The sequence below is a fragment of the Rhinolophus hipposideros genome, assembly GCF_964194185.1.
Source record: "Rhinolophus hipposideros genome assembly, chromosome: 14".
Classification (NCBI taxonomy): domain Eukaryota; kingdom Metazoa; phylum Chordata; class Mammalia; order Chiroptera; family Rhinolophidae; genus Rhinolophus; species Rhinolophus hipposideros.
The window spans coordinates 16,239,403-16,261,684 of NC_138060.1; the positions used below are offsets into that span (position 1 = coordinate 16,239,403).

At 34.0% G+C, this 22,282-nt stretch overlaps 1 protein-coding gene across 1 annotated transcript in view; it reads left to right on the plus strand.

Moving 5' to 3' along the window:
• Nucleotides 1-22,282, plus strand: part of DNAH12 (dynein axonemal heavy chain 12) — a 175,544-nt gene that overhangs the window by 114,812 nt on the left and 38,450 nt on the right. Inside the window, exons 47-57 of the mRNA XM_081072623.1 lie at nt 682-844; nt 1,550-1,630; nt 1,981-2,157; nt 4,074-4,205; nt 6,243-6,332; nt 6,970-7,110; nt 9,068-9,309; nt 10,361-10,508; nt 11,156-11,301; nt 17,055-17,269; nt 17,987-18,179. Of these exons, the coding sequence (XP_080928749.1) occupies nt 682-844; nt 1,550-1,630; nt 1,981-2,157; nt 4,074-4,205; nt 6,243-6,332; nt 6,970-7,110; nt 9,068-9,309; nt 10,361-10,508; nt 11,156-11,301; nt 17,055-17,269; nt 17,987-18,179 (1,728 nt within the window). The remainder of the gene's footprint in view (nt 1-681; nt 845-1,549; nt 1,631-1,980; nt 2,158-4,073; nt 4,206-6,242; nt 6,333-6,969; nt 7,111-9,067; nt 9,310-10,360; nt 10,509-11,155; nt 11,302-17,054; nt 17,270-17,986; nt 18,180-22,282) is intronic.

The window sequence follows — 22,282 nt, forward strand, 5'->3', positions numbered from 1 at the left end:
TTAAAAGTATCTCTTTTACCCCTGTTAATCTCTGAGATCCTCATTTCAAAGGTACATAAACCCAAATGCTCATATCACTCCATGATATAGTATATTGCCTATCCATAGCTACAGTCATATAGCCAGTTGGCCCGGTTGGCTTGGAGAGTTACACCAAGCAGTGGGCTCTAGTCTGCATACTCACCATGAAACATCATTGCTTCTTCCATTGTTTCCATGTGTATGTGTAGTGTCGTACTTCTGGCCACACCCCATTGAGCTGACATGTGACACACTTATATAAGGAATAATGAGTCATCCTTGCTATCCTATTTGCAGTTCTCTTTCCTGCTGTACTTGCCTAGCTTATGCAATATCTTATGTCCCTCACATGGTTGGATCCTTCTGACTTATGAAACAAGGAAAACAAATATCTTCCTTGCTGTAGTTCATCTTTGATACACATCTTTGGTGATGTGTGCTTCTTAAATATATCATTGCTATTTGATATTTTGGAGACATGAAATTAGGATGCGGTTATGTGTAGAATTCTAGAATTTTATGAAGTTCAAGTACTCAGCAGCCTCTAAATAAAATTAACCTTTATTCTTAAATATTTGTTGTTCAGGTTGTGTTGATTTTACCTCTTACTTTGTGAAGCCCATTACTTATAGTAAGATATGTTATCTGCCTTTATTTTAGGTTCTTGCAGGAGTTAGGAAGACATAACTATGTTACTGCTACCTCTTATCTTGAACTTATTGCCTCATTTCGACAACTTTTGACAAAGAGGCGGCAAGCTGTCATGGAAGCAAAACAACGATATGTGAATGGGCTTGACAAATTAGCTTTTGCTGAGTCTCAGGTAAATTTGATGAGCTGCTCAAAATGGTAATATATAATAGGAAATATAAGAAATAATAATAATGAGAGCTACAATTTATTGACAATATATTATGTGCCAGGCACTGTGTTATGGTGCACGTGCACTCCTTCAATTATTCCCCATAACAATTCCATGAGATAGATACTTTTATGATCTTCATCTTACAGATGAGTAAAGTGAGTTTTAGAGAAGTTCACTAAGTTGCCACGATCACACAGACTCAAATACATCCTGTTTTATTCTTAAGTTTTTAGCATTTGGACAGAATATAGTAAGTCTGGGTTGATTTTTATTGTAGTTGCTGGTTAAATATAAGATTGGGTTTTAAAAACTGAGTCAAGTGCTAGTAATGCTTATTAGCATTAGTTCAATATAAGCATGTGTACTGTATACTATGCACGTAGTATAATAGGGATACCCGAACTGTTAACCATCTTTTTTATCGGCATTTCTACCATGGCAACTACATTCTCCCACTGCCCTGTCATATACTCCAGAAAGATGAAGTATTTTGTGAAGAAAACTGACCACTATCATGATTTCATTTATCATGTAAGGAACTTGAAGAAAAAGTTAAGATTTTCTGGCCCCAGTATCCTATGATGTATTTAAGTTTCAATTTTCTGTGCTTGGCTTCTGTAGCTATTGTAGCTATGAAAACTTAATGACAATCTGTCTATTTAGGTTGGTGAAATGAAAATGGAGCTTGTTCAATTACAACCCAAATTGGAGGAAGCTAAAATTGAAAATGCACATATGATGCAGGTAGAGTATTGTGAACATTTTTTTTAGATTGATGTCAGAAGACAATTGAAATGTGTAAAATTAGCCTTGAAAATAAGCCTCAATTTTTGCCATTGGATGTTAGGGACTTCATCGTATTGTACTGATTGGCTATCTTTTAGGATGCCATGTGATTTCTGTTTTTTGAAGGGAGGTGGGAAGCCCATTACCAAATTAGGGGTCAGATGTATTTGCTTTTCTCCTCATTTTAATTTGGGCCCTTCTATACTTCAAAATGGTGTGTTGGATTCTCTAATTTTCAAACATTCTTTTTGCTCTGGAATGGAGAAAGCAATGGGACATTTGAGAAAATGTCTTTATTTTTACTTTAGATTATTGAGATAGAGTCTGCAGAAGTGGAAGCAAAAAGAAAGTTTGTGAAATTAGATGAAGAGATAGCCAGTGGAAAGGCTGAAGAAGCCCAACTTCTGAAAAATGAGTGTGAAAGTGACCTTGCTGAAGCAATTCCAGCCTTGGAAGCAGCTCTGTCTGCACTGGATACACTAAAGGTAAGTGTTTGAGTTAGTTATCTTGTGTTTCATCAACAAAGTAAAATTGTGTACAGGTACTTGGTTAATTAGGGATAGTTCTATTTCAGAATGTGGTATATTGTTTTTGTCCAGTCAAATGAAACTTGACTCTGAACAGTTACTTTTTGATATATTGTCTTTTGCTTTTGCTTTTCATATATTATTCACAATTTTCATTCAGGATATTCCATTGAAAATGGAACAGTCTCCAAGAGGCCAAAGTGGTTCTGTACATTGGTTAGATAGAGTGTGAAGCTACTCTTTTGCAGCCTCCTGAACATGCATGTACAGAAAAAGTTAAAGATCATTTCCAACAGAGAGATGTGAGGCATTTGCCTGCATTGCACTGAGTTGTATGTGACTTTACAGGTTCTCTAGGCAAGACCAGAACAATTGCACCAAGCAGAGCAGGAGAGAGAGCTTCTGTTGACTAGGGAGGCCCAGTGCTGGTTCAGGGTCTTCACATTCTTTGCCTTCTTTCTTCATTAGCACCCTAACGTTCATGTAAGAGACCTGACAAGATGGTGAGTTCATCATCTCTCAGGATCAAACTCTATCTGATTTTCAGTTATATCAACCTTGTAGTTATAAGACACAAAATTATTTTAGGTCATTTATAGAAACTTCCTAACGCTGTCACTGTGGTGTGAGCCAGGAGTTGAGAACGCTGAGCTAGTTATTTTCTTCCTGTTTGCTCTTTGGCGCATTTAAAAGCCACACGCCAGCTACCCAGTGGTTTTTCTTCATTCTCTCCTTAGACGTTTATCACAGCAGCAAATCATTCTGACAAAGCCTTGTTTTTCCAGGCACTCCATTCCAGATGATCATGAGCATTAATCTAAGTAGCTGTTTGATCACTGTGTACCATGGACTTTCAGCACTCCATCCTCTGAAATCCATAGGATTCTTGGTGCCTTCAAACCCTGCCAGTTATTGAACCTAATTGAGAATCTGTTGTTTGTACCTTTCTTGGTTTCAAACACTGTATTTGACATGAGTTAGAGTTCAGTTGCAGAGAAGACAATTGACTCTATTTAGTAGAAGCAGACAGGATTCTATAGGGAATTTTATAAATGGCGTACAGAATTGTTGGAAGAGCTGAAGAAACAGATCCTAGGCTGAGCTGTCAGGAATGACTCACAAAGCCAAACTGCAGGAATAGTCTACCAGAGGAATGCTACCTCTGAGTCAGAGGCTTGCAGAGACTTCTGACAGAGCTACATGGCCTCTACCATAATCCACATCGGCAGAATAGATGCCTGACGTTCTGCCCTTCTTCCTACTTACTCAGTCTGAATTCTATTATAACATCACTCAAGTGATCCGATGGTGGAACCTATTGACCTTCCACAACTCTAGCTGTATGGGAAACGAAGATAGGTATTACAGATGTTAGCTTTCCAGCAATTGCAAGGGATGTCAGAAGGATATTGAGTGAATAATAAGTAAATCTATTATTGTCTGACAATATATACCTTTTTAAAAAATAAGTTTGGAATTGAAACGTACCTTTTTCATTTTGGGGGTAAAACTAATATTACATATAAGAAAATATAGAATTAAGTCTGTCTACATTAGTGTTCTTAACCTAGGTTCTACATATGGGTTTGGTATGTGATTACATGAAAATTTTGTGTTTTTGTGCAAAAATATATTTTCTGGAGGGTTCATAGCTGTCATCATATTCTTATAAGGATCTATGAACTCCCCAGTGTTTGAGAACAATCGGCCTTAATCTGTACTAAGTTCTCTTTTGTTAATTCTTTCATAACCATGCAAAGCAAAAAACAATTACAATTTCAAGTGAAAATCAATGCTTGTCTCCAACATTACTTTAAAAACTTATTATTTAGAAATAAACTATTCTGAAGATACCCTGTTGTCTTTTGATTTAGCCAGCTGACATTACAATTGTGAAATCAATGAAGAATCCTCCATCTGGTGTTAAACTAGTTATGGCTGCTATTTGTGTCATGAAAGATATAAAACCAGAAAAAATTTCAGATCCTTCAGGAACTGGAGGCAAGGTAATAACTAGATACAATTTTAAATCATATTCATGAATGTACAGAACACTTTAAAGCACTTTAAAGTTTTTGTCCAAACTTTTTTCAACGTTTTTCACCAAGGGCCATATGCGGTAAAATACACAAACAGCCGGGCCACTCACTCGAGGTGAAGTATGTATTGCCTCACCTAGTTTATTTAAGTAAACTAAATATAGTTTTGGAATTTGCTGCGGGCCAATAAAAAATGGATTGTGGGCCGCAGGTGGCCCGTGGGCCGCAGTTTGGACACCCCTGCTTTAAAGCAACTATTATCAAATTAAATATCAACAGTATCCAGTCTAGTAAGGAAACATTGTTTTCCATATTGAATGGATTCAGGATAAACTATGTAAAACAGTATCTATATTTATTGTGGGGTAAAGCTAAGGTGGTATAGCATCAGAAAAATGTGGTTCCAATTGATTCCCTATCCTTTTTTGTCTATACAGGATTTCACATTATCAGAGGGGTGAATGAACACTGAGCTTCCTATGCTTTTCCAGCTCAGAGTCTCAAGAGTGTGATACAGAATCAAACATAGGTGTTGCTTCTGAGCATTCAAAAATTCTGCTTTGTTACAGTTTAGTGCAGTTGTTAAAATCATTGGCTCTGGAGCCAGAATATCTGTCTTTAGAAATCCCAACCCTGTTAGCAGGGTGATGTTGGGCAAGATGCTTAACACCTGTGGAACTCTGTAAAAAAGAGGGATATTATAGTACCTGCCTCACAAAGTTACAGTGAGGATTACGTTAGTTAATACACATAAAGCTCTATGTATAAAGCCTCATAAACAGTAAGCTCACAATAAATATTAGCTGTTATATGTAATTATTATTTAAGGCTAAAAAGGAAGACATAGTATCCTCCTAAACTAAAGTTATAGACTTATTTTCTTTATAGGCTTTTACAAGACCTGAATCTCTGAATTGGAAAATTGGGATTTTTTTGTTTTGTTTTGTCATTCTATTCTTCATTGAGACAATAAAGAAAATGAATAGGCTCTTTCTTTAGCAAGTTATTCTCATTTACACGCGCACACACACACACGCACCACTGCTATCAGGCTTCTGAAAGTAGGAAAAAGAATGTTCAGCTAATTATTCAACGTCTTTTACCAGCACAACTATGTACCATGTGCTTTATCTTTTAACTGGCAGAGCAATGTATAATCTTTGTGCATCTGCTTTCTCTTCCTTTTTTTACTTGGGGAGCCTAGGTAGGTGAGGAAATTGTTTATAAGAAAAATGTTTGCTACTTGTCTTAGTGCATTTGGGCTGCTATAACAAATTACATACACTGGGTGGCTTATAAGAAACAAATTTATTTCTCATAGTTCTGGAACCTGGGAAGTCCAAGATCAAGGTTCCAATAAATTTGGTGTCTGGTAAGAGTTCGCTTCTTGGTTTATAGACGACTGTCTTTTTTTCTGTGTCCTTACAAGGTGGAAGAGAGAGGGAGCTCTCTGAGGTCTCTTTTATAAGGGCACTAATCCCATTCATGACCTAATCACCACCCAAAGGCCCCACCTCCAAATACTATTACATTGGGGATTAGTTTTCAATATGTGAATATGAAGGACGGGAAGGGAAAACACAAATTTTCAGTCTGTAGCATGACCTTTTTGGTTTGAAAGAGTTAAGAATAAAGAAAAATAAAAGTTAAAATAATAAAAATATATTTTCTTATATGAAATTGTGATGTATTTATGCCAGTTGTTTTTCTTGGTTTCTAAAGAGAAATAATCATATAATTTGCCTTTCAATGTATAATTTTTATAATGAATTTATATATAAATGTATATATAAATTTAACAAGTTCATGTTCATATTTTAAATATTTGATATGTCTAACATGTTATCAGGGAGAGGAGTCTCTTTATTTCCAAGAAGATGTAAGTTAATAGTTTGAAAGTGTATAGTTTCTCTGGAAAATATATCTTAAACTTCAAGGAGAAAAATTTTACAGCAAGCATCTTTAATTATATATTTAATAAGGTTCCATACATTTTATTTATAGGTATTCGATTACTGGGGACCTAGCAAAAAACTTCTGGGAGATATGAATTTCTTAAGAGATTTGAGAGAATATGACAAGGACAACATTCCAGTGAGTTTAATTGGATTTTTTTCTGTAAATGTAACCTTGCCAATCTGTATAAGATCTTTAACATTATGCAATATTATATAAAACATAAGAAGATATTCTGTTTTGGGATTAAAATAATAAAGGAATGCTCTATTTATTGATGACTATATTATAAATTCTTATAATGCATAGACCCATTCCTCTTTCAGACCATTGAAAGTCATTTAATAAATTACTGTTTTAGTGTATTATTGACATGACAGAGTTCTCTGTCTTCTTATAATAGTTTAGTAATAAATCATATACAAATTTATGTGCAATAAAAGTGTAACACATTCTTTTCCATTCAGTTTTATTTATTTATTAATGTTTAATTGTTCTTTTCCCTTGTTTCTGTATGTTTTCTCAATCTGCAGTCGTTTTTTAGAAGAAACATTTTGCTTCAATATCTGTAATAAGTTTGCATATTTTGCTTACAAATAACTTGTGTTTCTGCTACAATTATAGTTATTTTAAAATTATCTCAAAGTACTGACTTTGGTTTTTAAAGACAACAGAACTTTTTTATATAATTTTTTTTACTGTGTATGATTATTTTTTCATCTTATGATTGTGTGACATATGTTGAAATTTTAAGATCTAAATCTTTGTTGTATAGGTGACTGTCATGCAGAAGATTCGTGGTGAATACTTAACAAACCCTGAATTTGACCCTCCTAAGGTTGCTAAAGCTTCTTCTGCAGCCGAGGGTCTGTGTAAATGGATCATGGCTATGGAAGTATATGACAGAGTTGCAAAGGTACTTTGAGGAGCAGCAAATCCATTTTCTATGACATAGTACCAGAAATTAAAATCTACGCATATATTTACTAGTTAAGACTTTTCAAAAGTACAACCAGAAAGAATTTGTCCGGCTGCAGCATAAACATCAAATATTGATTGACTACCTAGTGGATGAAGAGAATACATGCATGGGACATGACCTGCTTGGGGCTAGTGGTAGTATTATGTGAGCAGGGATGATCACTGGAATTGGCCAGACTCACCTATACTCATAGGGACCCTGGGCAATAGAGAATTAGAGTTTGATGAGGGGAGGGCAGGAGCAAAGAAAAATCCAAAATATCAAGGGCAAAGTGGCAGATTTCAAAATTGATTCAAAGGATCAGAAGTAAGAATATCTAGTAGGGTTAAGAGGTAGAGGATGGAAAGATCTCCTGAAGCAATGGCATGCATTGATAGGGAACCTTTTATGGATACCCACTGGGGCCAAATTCCTAGGGGATCAGAGAATAGTTAAGAACATTTTGAAAAAGATCAGCGAAACACTGGCCTTACCTTCTGTAGCTTGTAGAATTCTATCCAGGGAAGCAGGAAATATAAATTAAAAGGCAGATCAAAATACATGGTAGCATGTGTTTAGAACAACCTCAGAGTATAGAATGAATGATCAGGCTGTAACAATTGGGAAGATATTCCTAGTAAGGTTAATGTGCCTATAGAGAGGTAGGGACTTTGATTGTGAGCCCTAGGGGAGTAGACATGTATACACTTGTTAGAGAAATAAAATTGATTTTCTCTGGGATGTCCTTCCATTGAACATCTTGTCCCTCTCCACAGTAATCTCATAATAGGTCAATGAGCTCCAAATAGCTAATTTCCACATGTCTCACAAGGCATGTGGAATCTTCCGGATCCTTTCTTTAAAGCAGATAAGCCAAGGCATTCAGGTCTTCCTTGACTTCCCATTCTACACCTCCACACTGCCATTTTAATTCTGATGCAGCTGCCCTATGTTGTCATGAAGGGGTTGAAAGGAGGTATCCAGCAATATCTCCTCCAAAGTCAAAAACAGAAAGTGGAGCTTCCTGCTTTCTATCTATTTAACATATTTTCCCCTTCAGGATTTCAACACAAGGTGGAGAAAGTGGGACATTCGATGTCTGATACCTTGCTTCCCTCTTTCCTCTTTGCCCTCAGCTTCATTCATGGCAGAAGATTTGGGTCTCCCCTCTTTCAAACTGACAAATACTCTCATAAGCCATCTACCAATGGCTTATAGTACATTCAATGATAATGTTGCAAATCCCATTCTTGACATACTAATGAGCGTGATTAAATGATAACTTTTGAACATCCTTTTTCCCTTAACAAAGTGTGCGTTATCAAGATTTGTTGAGGAAAATTCAATTTTGAATTTTGAAAACTGAACATCAGGCTTTCTTTTTCTTTGTATCTCTATCACTGTCTTAATCCCCCCAAGGCAAATATATGCCTTAGCTGACTAGGAAGATCACAGACTTGGAAATGCAAAAAAATAAAACAAAACAACAATTTTAAAAAGCACATTCATGTCTTTTAAACATTTATAATTCCTGTTACATGTTCTTCTCTTTTTTTGTCAAGAGTTGAATGGCAACTTCTTATTATTTTGACACATTTTGCTATATGATATTGTGCCATTTTGGCTACGTATTGGAACTTTTTGTTGGTCCAGAGTAATTTATCTGCTTTATAGATGACAGTTTGCTAGTTCAGAATGATTTATATATTTTATAAGATATATAAATAAATTTTAATTTATCTGTATATAAAAATATGTAACACTTAAAGTAAAGTGCTTGTTTTGTATAATTTATAAGTAATAAGTGTAGGTATAATCATAAACATTTTTAATACATAACATCTATAAAGGATTATATAGGTGTCAGTTTTACAGAGTACACATCACAGCTGCCTATATTGTTCCCAAACAGGTAGTGGCGCCTAAGAAAGCCCGCTTAACAGAAGCTCAGAAGTCCTTAGCTGAGACAATGGAGCTTTTGAATCAGAAGAGAACAGAATTGGAAGAAGTTGAACATCACTTGGAAAATCTACAAAAAATATTTACTGAGAAAACTGAGGAAAAGGCTCGTTTAGAAGACCAGGTAGAACTCTGTGCTAAGAAACTTGAAAGAGCCTCAAAACTAATTGGAGGACTGGGTGGAGAAAAATCAAGGTCAGATTTCTGCTAATTTTAACAATATTTAAGAATGTTGGGCTTGATTATGTGCCTTTCTTTGGGTATTTATTATGATTACTGATTTTAAAATGGCTGGTGGAAAAAGCGGAACATTCTATAATACAAGGCACCTGGCCAGTCTTCTGCAAACAGAATATCAATGCCTAGAATGTTGTTTGCAACCTGCTTTCAAATATTTAAGAGAGAGAGAAGCAAATAGGGCAAACGACAACTTTTAAATCTAAATGGTGAGTATGTGGGTGATCATTATACAATTCCAGTTTTATATGTAATATATGTCAAAATTTTTCATAGTAAAGTGTTGTGGGGGAAGTAATGGATGTATGGCTGTCTTTGTTGAAATTTGTTTCAAAGATATAACTGGCTTGATCTAACAAAGCCATATAGCTTCATTCAAATCTATTTGTACTGGCTAGGAAGCGATCTCATTTATTAATTGTGTTTGTTCAGTGAATAGCATGATAAGGTAATATGCCTTTGATTTTATAGTATAAATTAGATGGTTTTGGAATGTACTTTTATATTGTAAAGATTTCTTTAAATGGAAAAAAATGTCAACCCTATTAATAGTATATCAACTTCTATACAACTTAAATGTAATTTTGGATAATGAATTACAAATGTTTCTATGTTTTACAGACTAAAAATAAATACTGAACCTAGTATTTATTGACCCTAGTAGTATTTAGTGACCCTAGTAGCAGGGACACTAGACCAAATCATCCCGAAGAAAATTATTGTACAAAATGCTGGTGTATTTTGTTTTTGTTTTTGCTTATTCTGAAAGGCCTTGCTCCCGCAAGAAATACCTTATATTCTAATAATGAAAGGTGGATTGTCATTCATATAACACAGATATGTATTACAGCATGTTAGAGCTAGAAGGGACCTAACCTCATTTTATAGATAAGCAAGTGCCCAACATTTCATGGCTTTTTGTTTAGAATTTGTACTACAAGCTCCTTGCCCTTTCCATTATTGTCTTCCATCATTCTCTGAGGTATTTTGCCTTTGGTTTATCTCACAGATGGTCTCAGGCTGCAGATGACCTTCAGATAGCATATGAAAATTTGACTGGTGATGTCTTAGTATCAGCAGGAGTAATAGCCTACCTTGGTGCTTTCACTTCTGGCTTTCGAGAAACATGTATAGAAAATTGGAGTATGTTGTGCAAGGTAATGGTTTTATATTTCAGAATTTTCTTTCTAGAACATTCAAAGTAGGTGTTAGGGTATTTTTTGGGGGGAAAGATGATGATAAGGATAGAGAAGGGAAGAAATAACTGAAAATATGGGGTCTTTTTTTTGTTTCTTGTTGGATCAGTAAAATACTTTCATAGTCCAACTTTCTTTTTTTCTTTTTCTAATATATTTTATTTTTTACTTTATTTAATTTTTAAACATTTCTCAATTATAGTTGCATTCAATATTATATTAGTTTCAGATATACAGCATAGTAGTTAGAGATTTATATAACTTATAAAGTGATATAAAGTAAGTCTAGTGCCCATTTGAAACTATACATAGTTATTGAAATATTATTGACTATATTCTCTATGCTGTACTTTATATCCACGTGATAGTCCAACTTTGAATTCAGGTTTTTTTCTGTTCCTTAGAGTTATTAAATAATATCTAATGACAAATCAATATTTTAGTTTTTAAAATATTTTAATCAACAAGATGAAAGAAAACATCAGATATTTGTTTATTTCTTTTTTTTTTTTTTTTTTTTGGTTGTACTATGAATTTTATTTTTTTTATTTTATTTTATTTTTTTTTAGAATATTATGGTTTTATTTTATTGTGTTTATTTCTTATAGGAGAAAAAAATCCCATGTTCAGAGGAGTTCTCCCTGAGTAAGACCCTGGGTGATCCAGTAAAAATTAGAGCATGGAATATTGCTGGATTACCAACAGATGTTTTCTCCATCGATAATGGAGTGATTGTTAATAACTCCAGGCGTTGGTAAGGAACATAAAGTATATTTTTTCAATGACTTTATTTGAAAGTTTTGAAAGTTGAAAGGATTATAGAGTAAGCACCCTTAAAGCTACTACCTCCTAGATCCTGAGATTAACATTTTACTATTCTTGCTGCTGTATCAGATATTTATTCATCCCCCTATCTGTTCATCAACTCATCCTTTTTTATGCATTTCAACATAAATTGCAGACATGGATATACTTCCCCACCCAATACTTCAGCATGCATATCATTAACTAAAATTCAATGTTTGTTTGTTTTCTTTTGAGGTAAAATGTATGTACAGTGAAATACACAAAATTTAAGAACACTATTCCGTGAGTTCTTGAAAAAGTGTGTACAAAAGTATACACTTGTGCAACCTAAACCTCTGTCAAGATACAGAACATGACTAACTCTCAGGAAGTTTTCTTATGTCCCTTCCTAGTAAATCCCCAACCTCCCCCCACTGTAGGAGGTTATTATTCTGATTGTTTCTATTCTAGAACTTCATATAAACTAATCATATCGTATAATATGTGCTCTTTTGTGCAAGGCTTGTTCCACACAGCATAATGTTCCTATTTTTTGTTGCTGAATAGTATTCCATTTTATGAATATATCACTGTTTATGCATTCTCCTATTGATACCTGGGATGTTTCCAGTTTGTGGCTATTCAGTGTATTTAATTTAGGTATTTCTACCCATTTTCAACATACTATAACTTGATAATTTGTACAATTTCATGGATATCTTATTTAATTGTAATCAACAGTGTGATAACTATATAAACTTTCCAAATGGTTTTATTGTTATCATTTCATTTATATTACTTTGAAAAACTTGGAAATTACTCTCATCTGAGAAATAGTTTCCTATAAATGGTTATTTAGTCACATTGCCATCTAATTTTAACTTCAAATTATACCACAAAGTAACAGTAATAAAAAAGGCATGGTTTTGGCAGAAAAACAGACAGACCAATGGAAAGGAATTGAGAACCCCAAAATCAACCCGTATATATATGGGCAAACAATTTTCAACAAAGGAGCCAAAAACATACAATAGAGAAAAGCATCTTCAACAAATGGTGCTGAGAAAATTGGATAACTACGGTACATGCAAAAGAATGAAACTAAACTGCTGTCACCCTATACCAAAGTTAACTCAAAATGCATCAAAGACCTAAATATAAAACCTGAAACAATAAATTGCATTGAAGAAATGATAGGTACTAACTTAATGGACCTTGGGTTCAGAAAGGATTTTATGAATTTGACTTCAAAGGCAAGGGAAGTAAAAGTAAAAATAAATCAATGGGACTGTTTCGAATTAAAAAGCTTCTGTACAGCAAAAGAAACTGTCAACAAAACAAAGAGGCAACCAACCAAATGAGAGAAAATATTCACCAACAACACCTCTGATAAAGGGCTAATATCCAAAATATATAGAGAACTCATACAACTCAAAAACAAAAAACCAATCCAGTTAAAAAATGGGCAGAGAACCTGAACAGACACCTGTCCTAAGAAGACATACAAATGGCCAACACATATATATGAAAAACGTTCAACTTCATTAGCTATTAGGAAAATGCAAATCAAAACCACAGTGAGATACCACATCACACCAGTTAGAATGGCAATTATCAACAAGACAAGGAATAACAAGTGTTTGGAGAGGCTGTGGAAGAAAAGGAACATTGCTGGTAGGAATGTAAATTGGTACAGCCACTATGGAAAACAGTATGGAGGTTCCTCAAAAAATTAATAGAGTTGCCATATGACCCAGCAATCCCTCTTCTGGATATCTACCCCCAAAATCTGAAAATATCCATAAAGATATATATAGCCCTATGTTCATTGCAGCATTATTCATGATGGCCAAGACATGGAAACAACCAAAGTGTCTTTTGATAGGTGATTGGATAAAGAAGATGTCGTACATATATACAATGAAATATTGCTCAGCCAGGGAATGGAATGGGTTCTTGCCATCTGCAGCAGCATGGTTGGACCCAGAGGGTATTTGCTGAATGGAGTATGTCAGACAGAGAAAGACAGATGCAATGTGATTTTGCTTATATGTGGAATCTAAAGAACAAAATAAACAAAATCGAAGCAAAGATACAGAAAACAATTTGATGCTTGCCAGATGGGAGGGGGTGTTGGGTGTCAGTGAAAAAAGGTAAGAGATTAAGAAGTACAAATTGGTTGTTACAAAGTAGTCATAGGAATGTAGGGTATAGCACAAGGACTATAGGCAATAATATTGCAATAACTATCAGGTCATATGGGTACTAGATTTATTGGAGTGATAGATGGGAGGAGGGCGGGGGACAGGGTGAAAAAGGTGTACATTAAGAAGTACAAATTGGTAGCTACAAAATAGTCATGGGGATGTAAAGCAAAGCATAGGGAATATAGTCAATAATATGGTAACAACTATGCATAGTGCCAGATGAGTACTAGACTAATCAGAGGGATCACTTTTTAAATCATATAAATGTCTAACCACAATGCTGTACACCTGAAATTAATGTAAAATAGTATTGAATGTCAATTGTAGTTGAAAAATTAAAAGCGGGGGGAGGAAAAGAGGAAGAAGAGGTCCAAATTTCCAGGTAGAAAACAAATAAGTCATGGGGATGTAATGTACAGCTGAGGGAATCTAGTCAATAATATTGTGATAGCGTGGTATGCTGTCAGATAGTTGCTAGACTTACCATGGTAATCACTTCCTTAGGTATATAAATGTTGAATAACTAAGTGCATCTGAAACTAATAGAATATTGTAAATTAGCTACATTTTAATAAAAATCTTTTTTAAAGAAAAGGTATAATGTTTTTAGCCCAAGACATTTATCTGCTTCCCCCCCTTTCACACAACCTGGGGTTAAGTTTTGCTTTTGCTCTTGCTCCAGCTGCAATGTGTGTTTTGTTCTTACTTTTTCCAGGATTTCCAGGCATATTATTGGCCCAGTATATGTTAATTTCTCAGCTTGGAGTTTCCTGGTCTACGTAGCTAGTGTAAACTTGCATCCTACACCTACATGAAATGTATACTCATGGGTATAGTTTCTCAGGGGACTTTTTTCTATCTGGAATCAAAATATTTTCTTCTTGTCTCTTATGCATAGAGTTGGATATTTTTCTATCTATGATTTCACTAATCCTTTTGTGGGTTTAAGCTTAATACAGGGGTCTCAGTTCCAGCTTCTTGCCACATATGGACTCAAGGAGCCCCTAGGTTGTTAGAACTGATATCTCCCCCAGGCTAGTTGTCATTTCAGCTCATGCACTTACTTTCCTGGAATTAAGTTTTGCCTGTGTTTCGGGCACTTGTATTTGTATGTATGTATGTATGTATGTATGTGTATGTATGTATTATATATGTGCATACCTCTTAAATGCATGTCACCTGTGTTTTTTAAAAATGTCATATTTTATCCACCATTACAAAGTGGCTGAAGGATCTTCAAGGTTATTTAGTCAGTCATGCTGCATCAGTTTATAAGTAATCAATCCTTGTTTTGCTTGCTTATAATTGTCTATTTATAATATTGTACAGTGGTTGAGAGCAGTGCAATCTCTGGTGTCAGGATATTTGGATTCAAGTTCCTCTATCACTTTCTATGTTGAGATTTTGGTAACTTACTTGACCTCTCAATGACTCCGGTACCCCGTCTGTAAATGAGGAAGATAATAACTCTTCCCTCATAGGAATGTTGTGAGAAAATGCTTAGTACATGATAAGTTCTCAATGAATGTTAGTATTTTATAATTATCATCTTCAAATACCTCATTTATGTCTGTATCTTAAATTCTGGCTTTGCTTACTTTTTACCCATGATGAAAATACTGTGCTGCTTTACTATTGTTTGTTAACACATCAGTCTGGTGACTTAACAGTAAAGCTTTGTTTTCCCCCAAATTACTACCTCTGTCAGAAGCATAGACAAATAATGCTTTTTTCTTCAGACTTCCCAAGGATCTGAAATGCAAACTAGAATGATTTGCATGCCCACACTTGGTACACTGGAATACAAATACCATGGCATGGTCTTATCTCTCTGATGGACACAACAACTCAATTTTCCAATTGTATTTGTAATACTATGTAAGGTTGTATTAACTAGGAGTTGGATTTCTTTCTTCTTTTTTTAATTAAAATTTATTGGGGTGACAATGGTTAGTAAAATTACATAGGTTTTAAGTGTACCATTCTGTGATACATCATCTATATGTCACATGTGTGTTCACTACCCAGAGTCAGTTCTCCCTCCATCACCATATATTTGACCCTGTTTACCCTCATCTCTCACCCTCCACCCCCTTTACCCTCTGGTAACCACTAAACTATTGTCTGTGTCTGTGAGATTTTGTTTCTTTATTTGTCTTGTTCCTTTGTTGCTTTCAGTTTTATATCCCACATATCAGTGAAATCATATGGTTCTCGACTTTTTTATGTGTGGCTTATTTTGCTTAGCGTAATAATCTCAAGATCCATCCATTTGTTGGATTTCTTTTAGAATAATAAAGAATCTCTAATTATTATATTACTGAGAACATTGATTTAGGCATTACCAAGAACAACTGATTAGCATTAAAATGTTAATTTACAGAAAAGCTTACTTTTTGCAAGGGAAAGAACAAATGTTGTATTTTTCCAACAATAAGCATATATAAGGAAGAAAAAACATCCCTTTAAATAGGGCCTTGATGCATGTAGTCTAATTTACTAGGCAACTTTTAAGCAGTTGTATACAAAATAACTTTCTGATTTCCAGAACACATTTCCTCTGTTTGCTGTGATAGCAAAAGCAAATTTTAACTAATGTCTGGATCTTTCTGTGCTTTCAGTAGGACTTCAGTACGATTTGAACTGAGAAAGAAAACAACCAAGTAGCCAGTAGTGGATTGTTTTGTCTTTTGGAAAGGAAAGTAAAGAACAGAATTATCTGGGAGTAGTTCATTAAAGAGCTTATTTATAGGGAAAGGGGATTTTACCCCTTGAAAGAGAAAGAGAATGTCTGGGAAAACCAAAGTGATGTGGGATGAAAACTCCCCTTTCTGTGCTCATATTTTTTAAAGACAATTTAATGCACTGTACTGAATACAAGAAGAACCTAGGACAGCATCATCACTGCGGAAGAGGAAAACACATCATATTTTGAATATCTGAAACCATGAATCATATGTTCTTGAACACACAGTCTTTACTATACTTACACAGAAAAAAATCCTAAAAGATCTCAAATATATACCAGAGTAAACTTGGGGACTTAGTTTATGACTCTGCTCATAACCTGAGGAAACCCATTATAGGCTAGTAGATCTGTTACTTTCAATTTTTATCAAGTAATAGAATTATTGTTCATATTATGTAACAGATGTCATGTATTCAAATTATCTTGAAGACAATGTGTTATATTGGAAAGAGCACAGCTTACAGGTTCACAAGATCCTACTTCTGACATTGAACTGATTTTCTTACCATGGAACCTTGGACACAGTACTCCCAGAGACTAAATTTCTTCATTTCAAAAGAAATTTTTTAAATAAAAATAAATAAATGAGAATAAAACTCCTTTTCACTTTTTCTCACAGGAATTTGTGAAGATTAATTCTTATAAAGTATGTGAAACACATTGTATTTGTACACATTGGTGGTGATATTTATTATTTAAATTGTATAATTTTAAAGAAATCTCAACATTTATTTATTCCTCAGAATTTTTCTTTTTATATTCTAGGCCTTTAATGATTGACCCCCAGGGTCAAGCCAATAAGTGGATCAAAAACTCTGAGAAAGAAAATCAGCTTAGTGTTATTAAGCTATCAGATTCAGACTATATGAGAACACTGGAAAACTGTATTCAGTTTGGAACTCCACTTCTATTGGAAAATGTTGGTGAAGAACTGGATCCATCTTTGGAGCCTTTACTACTTAGGCAAACTTTTAAACAAGGTAGAAGTCAATTTTATTAGTTGGTAGAACTGAAAAATGATTGGATTATCTTTGAGGCTTATCTTTGAGGCAAGAAAACCACTACATAAATTTAATAATAGTGTTAATAACTCAGAACTTCTGTGCCATTGTTAATGTGTGAAAGGAAATCAGGAATGAACTTTGGTCAGATATTCTAAAATAAATACCGCGCCCTACCTTCATTGCCTTAACCACTGTTATTTAGCCTATTGTTCAGTAGAAAACATGAAGAAGTTGAAGCCAGACTGAAATTCCTTTATCTTGTGACCATGGGCTACATAAAGTCTATTATTGTGAATAGTAATTGTTAACGTGGACCAGAGTTGACTTTAGGTTGACATTGCCCACCTTACATATTTTTTTGTTTGTTTATAAAAATTTTATTTCTGCCAAACTCTAGTACTTTTAAAAGCTTTAGTCATATGCAAATAACTTTGGAATCATGATTGCAAATTGATAGAGGAAGTAAAATCAAAACGAATCTTGACTTAGAAGGCTCCATGACAACAGAGAAAATGTCTTATACTACCTCAGAATTAATGTTCTGCTATATAACTGCTTACTTGCCTCTGTGTTTATAACTTTTCTCACACCTGTATTCTACTTAAAATTACTTGTAATCTGGGAAAGATCTTAACATGGGGGTGGGAGTGCCACTTTGGCTTAGTTACTATGCATTTGTTTTCTGAAATACAGGTGGCATTGATTGCATCAGACTCGGTGAAGTCATTATTGAGTACTCCTTTGATTTCAAGTTTTATATTACCACAAAACTGAGGAATCCACACTATATGCCAGAGTTGGCTACAAAGCTGTCTTTGCTCAATTTCATGATAACTCCAGAAGGACTTGAAGATCAGTTACTAGGTATTGTTGTTGCAAAGGAGAGGTATGTATTTTCTTAAATGCTTGTAAATAGCCTAGAAAGAAATATTTGTAGGCCATTAATACTTTTGTTATGTGATTATTTTGAAACCTTGTCAAATTTTGTATTTTGTTATTATAGATTAAATACTTAATATAATCCTTTAAAATAGCCATTCTATAACCGGTTATAAGTCAACCATGTTTTATTGGGCCCTTAGTGTGGGTAGTAGATTCAGATTACATGCCATAATTTCTGATTTGTATCTGATTGTTTGAACCAAAAATGTCACCTATGTATGCTATGAACAAAATCAGGAATGTGTGCAAAGACATATACAGGATGTTAATAAGAAAATACTTAGAATAAGAATGAAAAGGTAGGATACTAAGCTATATACAGTATGGGTAATATTTTGTAAAAAAGAAAGTTAATGCATGAATGGATATCCATATATACAAAAAAAAAGATTGGGAAAGAATACACCAAAATGTTAACAATAATATTCTCCTGGGGTGCCAAGATTATGGGTAATTATTACTATTTTCTTTATAATTTATGTATTTTTTTCATTACTAGCATGTGTTATTTTTTTACATGAGAAAGAATACACCTGGAAGGGCTACTAGTAAAGAATTGCTCCTGAAATAAATCTTTTATTTTTATTAAATTTATTGGGGTGATATTTGTTACTAAAACTATATAGGTTTCAAGTATATAATTCTACTTGAATTATATACATCATCTAAATATTTTATTGTGCATTCACCATCCAGAGTCAATTCTCCTTCTGTCACCATATTTCACCCCTTTTACCCTTCTCTATCAATCCCTACTCCCTTACCCTCTGGTAAGCACTAAACTGTCTATAAGTTTTTGTTTGTTTCTCTTCTTCATTTGTTGCTTTTAGTTTTGTATTACACATATGAGTAAAGTCATGTGGTGCTTGATTTATTTTGTCTGACTTATTGTGCTTAGCATGATAATCTCAAGATTCATCCATGTTGTCTCAAATGGCAGTATTTCATCTTTTCTTATCGCTGAGCAATATTCCACTATATTATATATGTACCACATCTTCTTTATCCAATCATCTATCAAAGGACAGGCACTTCAGTTGTTTTCATGTCTTGGCCACCATGAATAATGCCGCAATGAACAGAGGGATACATATATCTTTACAGATAAATGTTTTTAGATTTGGGGGTGGATACCCAGAATAGGGATTGCTGAGTCATATGGTAATTCTATTCTTAATTTTTTGAGGAACCTCCATACTGTTTGCCACAGTGGCTGTATCAATTTACATTCCCACCAGCAGTGTATGAGGGTTCCTTTTTCTCCACAGCCTCTCCAACATTTGTTATTACTTGTCTTGTTGATAATAGCCATTCTGACTGTTGTGAGTTGGTATCTCCTGGTGGTTTTGATTTGCATTTCCCTAATAGCTAATGAAGTTGAGCATCTTTTCATATATCCATTGGCCGTTTGTATGTCTTCTTGGGAGAAGTGTCTATTCAGGTCCTCTGCCCATTTTTTAATTGGATTGTTTGGTTTTTTGTTTTTGAGTTGTATGAGTTCTTTATATAGTTTAGATATTACCCCCTTATCAGAGGTGTTGTTCATGAATATCTTCTCTCATCTGTTTGGTTGCCTGTTTGTCTTGTGGGCAGTTTCTTTTGCTGTACAGAAGCTTTTCAATTTGACACAGTCCCATTGATTTGTTTTTACTTTTACTTCCCTTGCTTTTGAAGTCAAATTTATAAAATCTTTTCTGAACCCAAGGTCTATTCGGATAGGTTAGTACCTATTCTTTCTTCAAAGCAATTTATTGTTTCAGGCTTTATATTTAGGTCTTTGATCCATTTTTAGTTAATTTTGGTATATAATGAAAGATAGCAGTCTAATTTCATTCTTTTGCACGAAGCTTTCCAATTTTGCCAGCACCATTTGTTGAAGAAGCTTTGTATGTTTTTGGCTCCTTTGTCATAAATTATCTGCTCATATATACATATATGTAGGTTTATTTCTGGGCTCTCAATTCTATTCCATTGGTCGGTGTGTTTGTTTTTCTGCCAATACCATGCTGTTTTGATTAATGTCACTTAGAGATATAAATTGAAGTCAGGGAGTGTGATACTTCTAGCCTTGTTCTTTTTTCTCAGGATTGCTTTGGCTGTTTTGGGTCTTTTGTGATGCTATACAAATCTGATTTTTTTTCCTTCTATTTCTTTAAAGAATGCCATTGGTATTTTGGTGGGAATTACATTAATCTACATATTGCTATGGGTAATATGGCCATTTTAACTACGTTGATTCTTCTAATTTATGAACACGGAATATCTTTCCATTTTTTGGTGTCTTCTTCAACTTCTTTTCAGAATGTCTTATAGTTTTCAGTGTATAGGTAGGTCCTTCACATCTTTTGTTAAGTTTATTCCTAGGTGTTTAATTCTTTTTGTTGCAATGGCAAAAGGAATTGTTTTTTTTCATTTCTTTTTCTGAAATTTCATTGTTAGTGTATAGGTACACAATGGATTTTTGTAAACTCATTTTGTATCTTGCAACTTTACTGTATTTGTTTATTGGGTTTTTCTCTTGTTTTGTTTGTTTGTTTTGATGGAGTCTTTAGGATTTTCTCTATAAAGGATCATGACATCTGCAAAAAGTGACAATTTGAATTCTTAATTCCCAATTTGGATGCCTTTTATTTCTTTTTCTTGCCTGTTTGTTCTAGCTAGGACTTCCAATACTATGTTTAATAACAGTGATGACAGAGGATATCCCTGTTTTGTTCCTGATTTTAGAGGGAAAGCTTTCAGTTTTTCACCATTAATTATGATATTACCTGAGGGTTTGTCATAGCTGAGGGTATGATCTTTATTATATTGAGATATTTTCCTTCTATACCCATTTTATTAAGTGCTTTAACCATAAATGGATGTTGTATCTTGTTAAATGGTTTTGCTGCATCTATTGATATGATCATATGATTTTTATTCTTTATTTTGTTTATGTGGTATATTGCATTGATCAATTTGTGTATGTTGAACCATCCTTGTGACCCTGGAATAAACCCCTTGGATTGTGATGTATAATCTTTTTAATGCATTGTTGTATTCAATTTGCTATTATTTTGCTTAGGATTTTTGCATCTGCATTCATCAGAGATACTGGGCTAGTTTTATTTTTTGTGTTACCTTATCAGGTTTTGGTATCAGGGTAATGGTGGCCTCATAAAATGAGTTAGGAAGTATTGCTTCTTTTTCGTTTTTTGGGGGAAGAATTTAAGGACAGATATTAAATCCTCTTTGAATGTTTGGTAGAATTCCCTAGTGAAGCCATCTGGTCCTGGACTTTTGCTTTTGGGGAGATTTGGGTGACTGTATCAATTTCCTTACTGTTGATCAGTCTATTTAGATTTTCTAGTTCTTCATGATTCAGCCTGGGAAGTTATATATTTCTAAGAACTTGTAAGGTTATTGAATTTGGTAGCATATAGTCCTTCACAGTATTCTCGTGTGATCCTTTGTATTTCTGTGGTATTCATCATGACTTCTGTTTCATTTCTGATTTTGTTTATTTGTGTCTTTTTTCTTTTTTCCTTAGTGAGTCTATCCAGCAGTTTGTCAATTTTATTAATTTTTTAAAGAACCAGTTCTCTGTTGCATTAGGTTTTTTAATTGTCTTTTTGTTCTCTGTTTTATTTAATTCTGCTCTAATTTTTATTATTTCCTTCCTTCTGCTGAGTTTGGGTTTCATTTGTTCTTCCTTTTCTAGTTCTTTAAGATGTAATGTTTAGTTGTCTCTTGGGGATTTTTCTTATTTCTTGAGATATACCTGCAATGATATAAATTTCTCTCGTAATACTGCTTCACCACATCCCAATAATTTTGATATGATGTATTTTATTCTCATTTGTTTGTATGTATCTTTTGATCTCTCCTTTTGTTTCTTCTTTGACCCAGTCATTCTTTAATAGCATGTTGTTTAATTCCACATATTTGTGGGTTTTTCCTGCCTTTTTTGCAGTTCATCTCCAATTTCAAGCCTTGTGGTTGGAGAATATGCTTGTTATGATTTCAAGCTTAAATTTGTTGAGGCTACTTTTGATTCCCAACATATGG